This window comes from Mycetomoellerius zeteki, unplaced genomic scaffold, assembly GCF_001594055.1.
Source record: "Mycetomoellerius zeteki isolate Tzet28-1 unplaced genomic scaffold, Tzet1.0 scaffold184, whole genome shotgun sequence".
Classification (NCBI taxonomy): domain Eukaryota; kingdom Metazoa; phylum Arthropoda; class Insecta; order Hymenoptera; family Formicidae; genus Mycetomoellerius; species Mycetomoellerius zeteki.
The window spans coordinates 108,963-122,545 of NW_017256797.1; the positions used below are offsets into that span (position 1 = coordinate 108,963).

The 13,583-nt window shown below is 33.3% G+C and overlaps 3 protein-coding genes across 3 annotated transcripts; 1 reads left to right on the forward strand and 2 right to left on the reverse strand.

The window, feature by feature from the left end:
* Window positions 1–4,276: 4,276 nt before the first annotated feature.
* Window positions 4,277–5,179, forward strand: LOC108721837 (uncharacterized). The gene is made up of 2 exons (XM_018446610.1): window positions 4,277–4,356; window positions 4,596–5,179. The coding sequence occupies exon 2, from the start codon at window positions 4,616–4,618 to the stop codon at window positions 5,177–5,179; it is 564 nt and encodes a 187-aa protein (XP_018302112.1). The 5' UTR covers window positions 4,277–4,356; window positions 4,596–4,615.
* An 872-nt stretch (window positions 5,180–6,051) lies between these two features.
* LOC108721838 (putative nuclease HARBI1) lies at window positions 6,052–10,118 on the reverse strand. The gene is made up of 6 exons (XM_018446612.1): window positions 9,914–10,118; window positions 7,674–7,795; window positions 7,303–7,445; window positions 7,061–7,238; window positions 6,250–6,844; window positions 6,052–6,059 (listed from the first exon to the last, which is right to left on the reverse strand). The coding sequence occupies exons 1-6, from the start codon at window positions 10,116–10,118 to the stop codon at window positions 6,052–6,054; spliced, it is 1,251 nt and encodes a 416-aa protein (XP_018302114.1).
* A 1,719-nt stretch (window positions 10,119–11,837) lies between these two features.
* Window positions 11,838–12,410, reverse strand: LOC108721839 (uncharacterized). The gene has a single exon (XM_018446613.1). It carries the CDS (start codon window positions 12,408–12,410, stop codon window positions 11,838–11,840), a length of 573 nt encoding a protein of 190 aa, XP_018302115.1.
* Window positions 12,411–13,583: the final 1,173 nt, after the last annotated feature.

The following is a 13,583-nucleotide window of genomic DNA, read 5'->3' on the forward strand; positions in this document are numbered from 1 at the left end:
CGGATTTCAGTTATCTTGAAAATTAAAAAAATTCATTTTTATACAATTGTTTAAATAACTATATCTCGCGAACGGTGCAACTACAAACGGAAATGATTTCACTACAATTCACTACAAACGATTTTCTATAAGAAACAATACTTAAAATTTATTAATTTCAAAGTCGGGGGATGACATTTTTTTAAGTCGCGATATCTTTGTTTCTGCGCTACTACAAACGAAATGAATGTTACTACATTCAACTACATACGAAAATCTTTCGGAAAAAAATTAAAAAAAAAATATTTGTGCAAGTCGGGTGCCAAGTTCACAAAGCCACTCATGAAGGAGTATTTAAGCTGTGATAACAAAGCTGTAAAACCAAACTCCATTGTCATAAGAATAACCTCATCAATTTTACCACATCTTACGATGCAAAATCAATATTGTTGGTACAAGAAGATGAAGAAGAAGAAGAATCTCACTCTATGGGAAATAGCAACAGAGATCTTCAGTAAAGAGAAAACATCGGATGCACCACCGACGAAGAAACGAAGAACCTACATAGTGATAATTATGATGCAGGAAACTACGCCTTCCTCGAATTGCAAAGCGTTATAAAATGTGTCAACGTGCATTTGAAACATTTAGAATCTCTGTCTGATAACGTCAACTAGTATGCGCAATATTTAATTAAAGAAATTGAACTAAAACTGCCTGTAAATTATGTTAATCGTAAAATCATAAGATTAACGCTAAAAAATAATTACGACGAAATTGTACGTAATGTGTGTACACAAATTAACGACTTAAATTTTCTCGATTCGTATTTTAACATATTTGTGGAATTAACTTTATTACGTTGTAATGAAATTTTTTATATAATTCTTACGAACTGACAATTATAATTTGTATCCAATTATTCTAAAACTTTTTATTTTATTCACTCAATTGAATTATTGTATATATTTTCCTACGACGAAGAATTTATATAAATACATTACTTTAAACTAAGAAGCGCCAATAACGGACTGAACGTTAAGATGTTGAACTATTCTAAATTCATTTTAAATAAATTTAGAATAGTTCAACATCTTAATGTTCAGACCGTTATTGGCGCTTCTTAGTTTAAAGTAATGTATTTAACATAAACGGTCTTCCAATCTTATTATATAAATACATTCTTTTTTATACTGTCACGAGTGTTGAATTGCACAAGTGACATTTGCGCCACGAACGTGTCGAAAATAATAACCGAATAATTAAATGATTGCCGAAATTATTAAATTAAAGTAATATAAAAGAAAACCCTGAGCGGAAGTAAATATTAAACTATAGAAACGCGGACTCAAGATGCTGCGCGGAAGCTGATCTCGTCCGATAAGCGGAACGCTGACGGACCAACGCAGAAGGCCCAAGGTTGCTCCGAAAATATAGAATTAGTAGAATTGATCACTTACAGTTTCACATGAAAAATTTTTCTATTTAAATTAAATTTTTTCATTTTATACGATTAATTCTTTAATTTTTTGTAGTAACACTTAAATTGAGCAAGGTAACGCAATTTTGTGATGTTTTGTATAATGTTTTGAAGGAGAATTAAATAACCACTACTTTGGTTGGAAGAGGAAATGTCTTTGAATGAATTGTGATATGATAATTTCATTTAAGAGGAATTTAAACCATTTGGATTAGAATAGGAAGATTCTTCAATAAGTATACATATATAGTACTTAGGTTTCATTGTATAAAAATTAAAGATACTAGTATACCATTTGAATTAAGTAAATAATAAAGATAGTATCACTTAGGTTTTACTTTTTATTTTGTAGTAGAATTTAACTTGGCGCCACAGTTGTTGATATCAAATCGTTTGTACAAATAATACATATTAGATTAATATTCATTATTTAATTTGGCTATCAAATCTTTTTTACGAATAATACATAAAATTTAGATAAATTTAATTAAATTAACAGAATTTAACTTGGCGCCATAATTGTTGATATCAAATCTTTTATACAGATGAAACATATACATATATCATTAGATTTAGTAAATTTTGTGATATTAAATTAACAGAATTTAACTTGGTGCCACAATTGTTGATATTAAATCTTTTATACAGATGATACATATATCATTAGATTTAGTAAATTTTGTGATATAATGATTTTCATGTAATAATCTTTGAAGGGAAATAAAACCATTATAACTTGGGTTGGAATGTATCATATACAAAAATTTCATCAACTCGATTAATCCTAATCGGTGATTAATTGTCAACCGTAAGCGGTCAATTCTACTAAACAACAAACGCAATTAGTCATCAGTTCCACGGCCGATTAAGTAATTGACGTTGGTAAAATCGGTCCAAATAGTGGTTCTATACGAGAAGCACGCTTAGCGCTTTTTTACCTTTTTTTTAAAAAGATAAGTTTGTATACGATTAAAGTTACTATTACTTTCTTTTTTGAAAATAAGAGTATAGTAAAATTTAACTTGGTAGAATAGCAGTTTTTTTCAATACTTATCATTTAGGTTTTATCATATAAATAGCTTTTTACGATGATTAGAGTTAACTAAATAATAAAGATAGTACCGCTTCAGTTTTATAATAAATATCATTAAAGTTAATAATAAATAAATAATTAACGTAACAGAATTTAACTTGGCGCCTGTTGTTGATATCAAATTTTTTATACATATGATACATATCATTAGAGTTAAGTAAAAATAACAAAGATAGTACCACTTGGGTTTTATTTTTTAATTTAATAGAATTTAACTTGATAAAGATAGTTCCACTTGAATTTTACTTTTTAATTTGATAAAATTCATCTTGGTGCCTATTGTTAATATCAAATCTTTTACACAAATGATATATTTGAAATAAATAAATAATAAATAATATGGATAGTACCACTTGAGTTTTACTTTGTAATTTGATAGTCTTTCTTTTACACACATGATACATATCATTAGAGTTAAATAAATATGTGTCATATAAAAAAATCTGCCATAATGGCATGAATACAAAAACGCGCCTAGCGGCGAACAGAATACTAAACATAAAAACGTCGATAACTAATCGACTGCGACTCGCAGTCGGTAATCCGCCAGGCGCCATGGAATGATCGGACAAGCAACTATCCATCAATATGTATAGTATCACTTGAGTTTTACTTTGTAATTTGATAGTTTTTCTTTTACACACATGATACATATCATTAAAATTGAATAAATATGTGTCATTTATAAAGATAGTTGCACTTAGATTATATTTTTTAATAATTTGGTATAGCAGTCCTTTTTTATACTATTTACATTCCATTTGATGACAAAAGTCGACACAAATTGACACAAACGTTGTTCTTTAAAATATCCTTCTTGACATTCAGAGTGACAAAGATAGAACAACACTTGTATCAACTTGTGTCGACTTGTGTCATCAAATGGAAAGCACCCACTTATCATTTAGGTTTTATCATATTATATTAAGTATGGATATAGTATAACCTAGACACCCACTTCTTCCATGGCGAACACCTAGACACCCATTTCCTCGACGGCGAATACTTAGACATTCATTTCTCCGACGGCGAACATCTAGATACCTACTTCCTCGACGGCGAATACCTAGACACTCATTTCCTCGACGGGGAACACCTAGGCACCCACTTCCTCGATGACGAACACCTAAACACTCATTTCCTCAATAGCGAACACCTAGACACTTGTTTCCTCAATAGCGAACACCTAGACACCCACTTTCTCGACGGCGAACATGTAGACAAAACCTAGATACCCACTTCCTCGACGGCGATCACCTAGAAACTCATTTCCTCGACAGCGAACATCTAGACACTCATTTCCTCGACGGCGAACATCTAAACACCAACTTCCTCGATGGCGAACACCTAGACACCTCTTTTCTCAATAGCGAACACCTATACACCCACTTTCTCGACGGCAAACATGTAAACAACACCTAAACACTGATGGCGAATTCGGTTGGCATGCACTCACTCCGTGCCAGTGCCTGGTAACATTTTATTACTAGGCGCACGTGCTCGGAGTGCGTATTCATAACTGAACTGAGTGCGGGCACTTGCACTAACCTGGGTGCGATAATTTGCACTGACCCAACTCAGTGCAAACTAGTAACTTCTTGAATACCAACATATACAACGTGTAACCATAAAAACTTTCTTTTCCTGTAGTTTATAGCTCAGATAAGCTGTGGCCTGTGATCCATGGTGGCGGATCATTTTTTCACAGAAAAGAAAGATTAATTTAAAGAAAGAATAAGGGAAGAAAGATTGGCCCAAAATAGTTGTCCACATTAAAATTTCGCAAGAATTGATATAATATAACGTAATAAAGTACTTTATATTTTATAAAACTAAAAGTAGATATATAAAAATAAAAGAAATATACAAGTTTAGATTATTTTTATATTATAAAAGTTTATATTATATAAGTATATTATTACTATTACTATATATGTTTAAAGTCTTACATATGTCTTCAATATGTACTGTCGTTTAATTTTTGTATAATTTTAGCTTTAAGTATGTTACATTTTAATACTTTCTGTTTAACTTTTGTCACAGGTTTTCGTCATAAAAAAATAATGGATGCTAATACAGATAAAAATGAAGTACTATTTGGTTGGTGTGACAAAAGTACTCGTTTATTGTTAGACAAATACGAGCAATATTTGCCTTTAATTGGACCTATGAAACAATTTAAAAATAAAAAATTAATGTGGATACAAATATCAAATGATATATTAACACAACTAAACATTGAACGAAGCGCTGTACAATGTGAAAATCGTTACAAGACCATATTAAAACGTAAGATGCAATCTGGGAAAAGCAATCAACAGTCAGGTGCAAAAAGAACAAGAGTTGAATTTGAAGAAGAATTAAACAAGATAAAAGCAATAGATGACAGTTTAGAACCTGAAATTTTGCAAGGTCCTGGGAAAATTATTGAAAAGAATAAAGAAAATATACCAAAGGATTGTACAGGAAAAAAAAAGAAAAAAATGACTGTAAGTGAGACTTTGTTACAGATTCAAAAAGAAAAAGAAGAAAAAAGAGAGAAAAGACATAATGAAAGACTTGAAGTATTACGTGATTTTATAAAGATATTTTCAACAGATAATACAACTGACAATAATAGCGAGTAGAAAATCTATAATTTTTAACTTTATATGAAATGGTTTTATGTTATTGGAAAATGTTATAAGCTCGCAAATATTTTACTATTTTGTATGTACATAGAACTTCGATTATCCAATTTCATGTGAACCAGATGTATCCAGTTAAAAAAGCATGTTTTAGATAGAAATATCTATATTAAGTAAATAATCGGTGTATTGGATAATCGAGATTCTGCTGTGATACTAAAGACTGTTAATTATAGATTATAGATTACAGATAGTACTGAGTGAGAGAGAAGACAACGTTTATTTAATATATGACGACTAGTCCTTAATATGTGTTATGTATGCTAAAAAGAGATTATTTCTTTTTATGTTATGTTATACAAAATCTTTTTTTTTTACATTATGTGATACTAACATAATTGTTTCTTTAAACGTTCTTTAATGCTAAAAGTTACTTCATTATAAATATAGATTACTATCATTTTCATAAAGAGTTGATAATTATTTTCTAAGAAAGGATATGTCGCATTGCTTAAGTCCGGATCTACAATAGGTGTTTTAAGACTTACGCTGTAAGAAATTGAGCAATTACAGTCGAATCCGAAGGGAATAATCGACTGTGATTTGCCCATTTCTTATGGCTGAAGACCTAAAACCCTATTGTAGATCCGGAGTAATAAGTAATCTTCTGATATAGCTTGTGCCTCATATATATTTAAAAATGACAATTGGAATATTTTTGCATTTCTTTATATATCATATACTATAAAAAATTATTATTTATTATTTATTATTGAGTATACGAAAACTATTTTACGCTAATTAAAGATAGTATACGAAAACTATTTTACGCTAATTAAAAAAAAAATTGATTTACTTTATTCTAAACTGTATTAATAATCTGAAAGAAACATATTCTTATATTCTTTAAAATGTTTGTTAAAAGAGATTTTAAATTGTGTACTAATAAATAAAAACACAATTTTATTTTAAAGAAAGGTTTATTTATGTATACAAACATGTTCATTTTTTGTTACATAATTTCTAATTAAAAGGCAATATATTACAAACAATATCTCTTTTTATTTCACCTTGTATCCTATCATTTTGATTCTGTTCATTATAGATGTGCCTTTCTACATCATTATATTCTACATCATCGATATCTTCATTTAAATAATCATCATTCATGATACATGAATTATGTAAAACACAACAGGAAATAATAAAATTAGAGGAACGTTTAACGGTAATAAATTCTAGTGTCATCAGTTGTCTAAATCTTTGTTTTAATAATGCAAAAGTATTTTCTATTTTAACTCTTGTAGTAGACAATTTATGATTATAATTTTGTTGAGTCGCTGTGAGATTACCGTAATCTCTATAAGGAGTTAGTAAATATTTTTGTAAAGGATATGCCGCATCACCTAATATGTGATAATCGTTTGATATATTTTGTATCTCATCACTGAAAAATGACAACTGGAATATTCTTGCATCATGTATTTTACTCGGAGGACCAGTAAAAACGTCTAAAAATAATTTATGAGCATCACAAACTGCTTGCAGTGTTAGGGATGGATAATCATGTCTATTAACATAAGTGCTCTTGATTTTTTTAGCGGGCGTTCTGATTTTAATATATGTTCCATCAATACAGCCGAGAACTCCTGGAAATCCACATATCTAAAATAAAAATATTTTATGTTTAAACATATAAAGCTATTTTAAAAAATACATAATGTAAAAAAATATATTGCACACATTTTCAACATTTAATAAGTATTTACAAAACAAAAAAAGGATTTTTGACACATTTTTAAATATTTACTATATCTACTGATAATTATTTTTCTAATAACTGTTATGCATTTATTTAAATATAAATAAAAAATTACACACATTTTCAAATTCATGAGCAACTAATCTTTTTCTTTCTTCTGTATCTGGCATTTTTATTATATTTGGAGCAATATTATTTAAATATTTAATAACGTTTGATACGATAGAATGAAAAGTAGATTCTGCTACATTAAATCTAGATGCAACGTCTCGTATCACACATTTGTTTCCTGCATACCTAAAAATGTAATATTATTAAGTATTTATCTATATTAATTATATAAATTTATAAGGATACATACCATAAGAATGATAACAGCTGTCTATCACTACTTATAACTTCCCACCCACCATGTTCTTTTAATGAATTAAAAATTTCTGAATTTGAGTACATAGTATTTAATTGGTCAAACGTGCTCCGTTTTAAACGAAAATGACGCTGAAACTAAAAAATATTTTAAATTATATGATATAATAAATATATAAAATATAAGTCGAAATTTCATATAACAGTTATAATTGATTATTATATAGAATATAGCACCTACGATTTTAATAAAATTAGGCTTAATCGACGCGTTTTTGCAATAAAAGAATTTGGCGGAAAAAACTGTCGCTCTGCCCCGAACCGAAATATGTGTTAAAATTACATTATAATTATATGATATAATACCTCTCTATCAGAATATTCATTAATAATTTCCATCATATTCTTTATTTTTGGAATTCTATCAGTTTCAGTACATTTCATTACTATTGCCGTTATTTCTTCATCACTGGAACTGTTTGAACTATCTATAAGTTCGTCCAATAATAATATTTTTCCTGCCATACTTTATAGGTTACGTCAACTTTGCACTGAACCGCACTGACAAAAATCTCAGTGCATTTCAGTGCGTTTTATACAATACAGTGCGCCTCAACCGAACATAGAAGTATCACTGAACTGGGGTAGTGCAATCCAATCGAACACGTTCTTACCAGCGCACGTTTTCAGTGCACCATCAACCGAACATGCTAAACATTCTGAACCAGTGGAGTGCAAGCCAACCGAACACAAGATACTGAAAGAGGGCGCACTCAGTGCGCACCAGTGCGCACTAGTGCCTCCAACCGAATTCGCCATGACTTCCTCGATGGCGAATACCTAGACACTCATTTCCTCGACGGCGAACATCTAGACACCAACTTCCTCGACGACGAACATGTAGACATCTACTTCCTCGACGGCGATCACCTAAACATCCATTTCCTTGACAGCGAATACCTAGACACCCACTTCCTCGACGGCAAACATCTAGACTTTTAATTCCTCGACGACGAACACCTAGACGCTTAATTTCTCGACGGTGAACATCTAGACACCCTCTTCCTCGAGGCGGTAAATACCTAGATCTTCAACGACAATCTCGATATTTCATTTCAATTTTAATTAATATTTCATTTTAATTTTAATTAATAATTTGCGCCGCATCGTATTTTTGCACCACGCGCGCGTCACATTGTATATATGTGATGACAATGTTGCCATCGCTGATTATCACAGCCGTCATGTGTGGTTGATCACGTTCGAATGTGCAATGCTGCCATCGCTTGGTTAAGTCAAAAGCCATCTATTATCAAAGAAACGAGACGTACATTTTTTTCTGGTCGACGACAATAATAGTAATAATAATAAGAAGAACGACGTATCTGAATCTGAATGTGAAAAGTGACAGATCCGGACTTTGCGTCGCAATATCTCCGCTCGTAGAGCACGTAGAAAAAAAATAAAAGCACTTTTATCATACAATCCGTGTGGTGGCTATCGATTGAGCGTACATAGAACACAATCGGTTTAGCCGTTATTGAGATCCGATAATCACGATCCAGCGCAATTCGTCAGCATTCGTTCGCGTAAAGGAGGCACGGCAGTGTCGCTGCGCTTGGCTTAGCGCCGAGACACTACCGTATCTCCAGATAAAAGCGCGATCGCAGACGCGGTCAACGGTCAGACTTTGAAACGAAAGACGTCGCGTTACTCTGCTCGTCGACTTAATAATAAAGTGTATATATCGCGATACGGACACAATTAAGTGGAATTGTGATTTGAATTAATTGTGACACTGTGAATAAAGTGAACGAATATATATATTTCTAAAAGAAAACTCTACAAGAAGCAATATACGATCATTTGTTCCCAAGTCCTTGTAGATCATCGAACCGTGCCGTAATATCAGTGGCACAACAATATCATAAACTTTCTTCTATTTTTCTCGTAACCTCGCTCCCTTTTACAATAGACACTCTTCTTCTAGTATTTCAGGTTTAGATGTAATGCACATGTAAAAAAAATATAGAAATAACTTTTTCTTTAGAGTAACGCCAGAATCATCACAAAAGATCACGCCGTGACAGATGAACATGTTTGTTCCTGTTTTACCTTCCCTTTCCTCCAAACAAAAGAATCTCCTAGACTCGAAAATTTTCGTAAAAGATCCTATCATAAATAATAAAAACACTTTCACTAAAACGTGAATACGTCGGAGATATAGGGTCGTGCCAACAAAAAAATGACTACCATAAAGCTACCTGCTATTCATCTCCTTTGTTCGTACCTCTTCCCCACGACAAAAAAGAAATGTTGCGGTCCCAATCTCCACTCACCATTTTTTCGGAAGTCTCCTACCACTCCAGTAGAATAATAAGGCCGGTTCTAACTTACTATGTGTTAGTGCGTATATGTATGTGCGTGCGTGCGTGCGTGCGTGCGTGCGTGCGTGCGTGCGTACGTGCGTGCGTGCGTGCGTGCATATATTTTAAAAAGCTCGTATTTTTATTTTAAAGTGATATATTTTCTTTTTTGGCGTTGCAACCACCAATTGTATATTTTAAATACATTCTGTAACGCACAATTTTTAACATGATTTCTACATCGCACGGTATTAGTAATATTCAGATTTTGTAAAGAATCTATATCTTCGTAATCGGCATCGATGGTCTCAATGGGCAAGTCGTCGCTATCAAGTATATTAGTCAGCCATTGGCGTTTTTCACGTCCTTTAACGTATACAAGAGACTTATTATCATCATTCTCTTCCGCACCAATTACAGCCATCGTAATCAGGCGTTTCACCATGCTGTACGGTATCATCCCATCTTCCCATTGCAATCCATGGTGATAGTTAGCACTCAGTCAGGAAGCGCAATACTTTTATGATTTTGTCAAGAAATTCCATGGGGCATGTAAAAATATAATGAGAGAGAATAGCTCCTTTTCTCAACACCGCCACTTCCTTCACGATAAATTTCTTTCCAATGATAAATCCTTGCAGATCCACGAACATTGGTATAATCATGGCGAATGACTTTTCGAGACTGTGCTCAAGGGCAAAAATCTTGGCTTTTTATCCATTATATTGAAAAGAGGAGAGTGTTCAATGTTTAGCAAGAAAATTACGGTAAAGTAACAATTCCAAAAATGTAAGTCAATTTCTGTGTGAACGAACAAATAATATAGTTAAAGTCACTGACGTAGCAATCAATACATCTATTTTAAACCTTTGAGGTGTCACGACATTATTGGTGAAAGAATCAAAATAGCAATTTTAAGATGTTAGTACATACTAGTAAATGGTTGAGCAGAGTAATATCGCATACATGAAATAGAATATATAATAGCTTAACATATAACACATACAATAATATAAATCGCACAGGAATATAGATGAAATAGAATAATAAACATACAAATAAAATGAATCAAACAGAGTGATACATATAACATTAATTAAATAATGTGAGTCGAATAATATAAGACAAGAAAATATACATAATATAATAGCTAGTAAAGAGGATAATAATATGAATTGAATAAGATTCTACAATTGTATTAGAAGAATACAAGAAACGTCTCATCGTTTGAGTCAAACTAAACGAAATGGAAAACTAAATATAGACATATTCGAGTCATAAAGGTGTCTTAACGGTAAAGTATCAAGGATGCTCGTTCTAAAGAAGGTTAATTAATTGAGTTAGAGACGTATTAGTATTAAATTGAACAGTGGTGATACTCATCTGATAGAATCGTGAACTTATGCAACTTATACTTCCCATCCAGTATAATTCCTGTCTAGCCAAGTCGGCAACGTTGAAAAGGGATAGTATAATCTCGTGTGCCTCAATGGCGTCCACAAGGCGACCCGGAAATCCCTGAGATTATATCCTATTGTCCAGATAGTATATTCAAGATCAACAACCCGTTCCTATCAATCTCAGGGAGATACCCGGCTCATCGGACCATAGGCTTCGGTAACACTAGATGGTCGGTGTTATAGTCTGTGAGTGACGAGAGAATTCTCGTCGCAACCTCCCGAAATGGCAACTTTCCGAAACGCAACTTTCTGTGCGGTTAATCTTCCGATTGAGCAACTCTCTGAGTAATACACTGTAGATTAAGCAACCTTCCGTTTACACACGACTTTGGATTGAGCAACTTTCCGAGATTCTCGCGATCTTTAGTCGGAACTGTATTCGAATACGCAACTGTCAGTGCTGCACGACGCGGTGATAACGGCTATTTCAGTTTTCGAAGTAAAGGCAGGTAACGGAAACGAAGGTAAACCGGAAAGACAAGATGGTTTCCAAAAAAGAGATAGAAACGCCACCTTCTCGCGCTCCCAGCGCCAGCCAGACGCCATCTGTAACTGCCGTGCAGGCGCTGGCGCGCTTCTCACCAGCGCGCGCGCGGGAGCTCTGATTCGAGTAGTAAACTCGCAACAAGGAGAGGTTATTTTTCTTTTGGTGACGATAATTTACGTAATCTTGCGTACTACGTTGGATAATGGACTGTATTCGATCACGCGGTCATGTATGATAAGACAAAGGCGGTAGTATTTGCTGGTACATTTTCTTTGAATTCAAATTCTAATCGCACATCCACGGTGCCACTCTCGACGGACTCGTTTTGTCGCGAGCAGTCCATGATTACTAGAGGAAAGAGATTCCTAAAAGAGTCTGTCTTGAATAACGTTTCACTACTTTCTTTTGAAATTTGATAGTAAGATGTACGGAAACGTACAAACATATCGTTCAAAATAGCGGTTCTGCGTTTGTCGAAGTCCAGATTCAGATCATCGTATGGAAAAAATTCAGAGTTCAGATAGAGTTTCACGTTGGTTAATTTACAATTGTCGAGGTAAGTTTTATGTATTGCCATGTTATTTTTTCTATTAGTCTGCAGAGCAAAAATGATGTATCGCGGCTTCTCAAGCTGAGTAGCCGTCTTGATAGCCCACGAATGCTTCGTACTCGGCAATAGAGGATACTCGTACAGATTCCATGAACGGAAACTCATACTCAGATATCGTCCGCTCTCCAAAGCACGCAACATGGATAGTTTATTGACTTCATTCAACGTAATGTGAGGCATTCGCCACTGTATCTTGAACAATTCAAGTTACGGCTCTGTCGCCGGATCTCCCACAATGCAATTGTTGTCGTTGCGCGCTCGTATCAAAATCAATTCATGATGCGTTAATTACTACATGTAACGTATAATAAATCAACCTGTCTAAGACTCCTTATAAATCAGAAAACAAGGAAAGAACAAGGGCAATAGGAGTCAAACGCGGGAGACATTGCGTAAATAACACGACTATCGTAGCGTAAAACTTCTTTATTTTACTAAAGCGCTTACATGTTTCGGCTCATTTTTGAGCCTTCTTCAGAGACAATTAATAAACTCACATATATAGAATATAACAATTATTAACTAGTCATGGTGATCTTCCCCTCGAAAGTATAAATGCCAGAATTAAATCCAGATAAGAATGCAATGAAGAAACAAGGAAAGAAATTTTGAAAATCTCAAAATGAAGAAATTGTAAAACTAATGTATCAAAAAATTTTGAAATTATAATTAATTATTCCGAAAGTTAGGAAGCTCATCCTGATCACAAGATACCGCATCGCAAACATTACTCTCAATAATTCAAAAATCGGTTTCTGATAAGTTGGCCAGTCAGTGTCAGACACAGTTAGTCTCTTTTTGATTTAGTTGGTCTTTATTGAGACAGTAATTAGAAAACTAGCGTTAAAAAATTAATCAAAGTCAAGAAAAGAAATTTTGAAAATGAACTAAAGTCAACGCCCGACAGACTTCTTGTGTACGAGCGACACTGACTTTTTTATTATCGAGAGATTCGTTATTATCAAGAGACGGTGCCCGCTATTGATGCTGACCATTGACGAGACGGAGTGGCGAATGGGAGTGTCAGATTGTCGTTGTATCCTAGAGTACAGTATTCTGCTGGTGAGATAGTCAGAGAGATACGGATTGATCCACAGCCCTTTCTTCCTTCAATTCCTCCCCCATCATTTTCCTCATCAAGGAGTGGGTGGTTCGTGAATCTGTCAACCGTTTCTATACCTCCCAACGTACAGAATTTTTTACAATTGGGAGATAACTTCGCCTTACCGTTGAACAATAGATTAAATTTAACGGTTGACCTGATTACAAATGTATTGAAAGTAACATTTACAAATTGCCCATTGACGAACGGATCTCGATCTCGAACCACTCACTACCTGTTCTGAATAACTT

Bases quoted from the DNA above. Each gene is read 5' to 3' on its own strand.
- LOC108721837 (XM_018446610.1), top strand. From the start codon at position 4,616: ATGGATGCTAATACAGATAAAAATGAAGTACTATTTGGTTGGTGTGAC.
- LOC108721838 (XM_018446612.1), bottom strand. From the start codon at position 10,118: ATGGTGAAACGCCTGATTACGATGGCTGTAATTGGTGCGGAAGAGAAT. The intron at 7,796-9,913 runs GTAGAAATCATG...ACGAACTTATAG, and splicing joins TATTACTAATACCGTGCGAT to ATAGTTCAAACAGTTCCAGT. The intron at 7,239-7,302 runs GTATGTATCCTT...TTACATTTTTAG, and splicing joins CAGCTGTTATCATTCTTATG to GTATGCAGGAAACAAATGTG.
- LOC108721839 (XM_018446613.1), bottom strand. From the start codon at position 12,410: ATGCCTCACATTACGTTGAATGAAGTCAATAAACTATCCATGTTGCGT.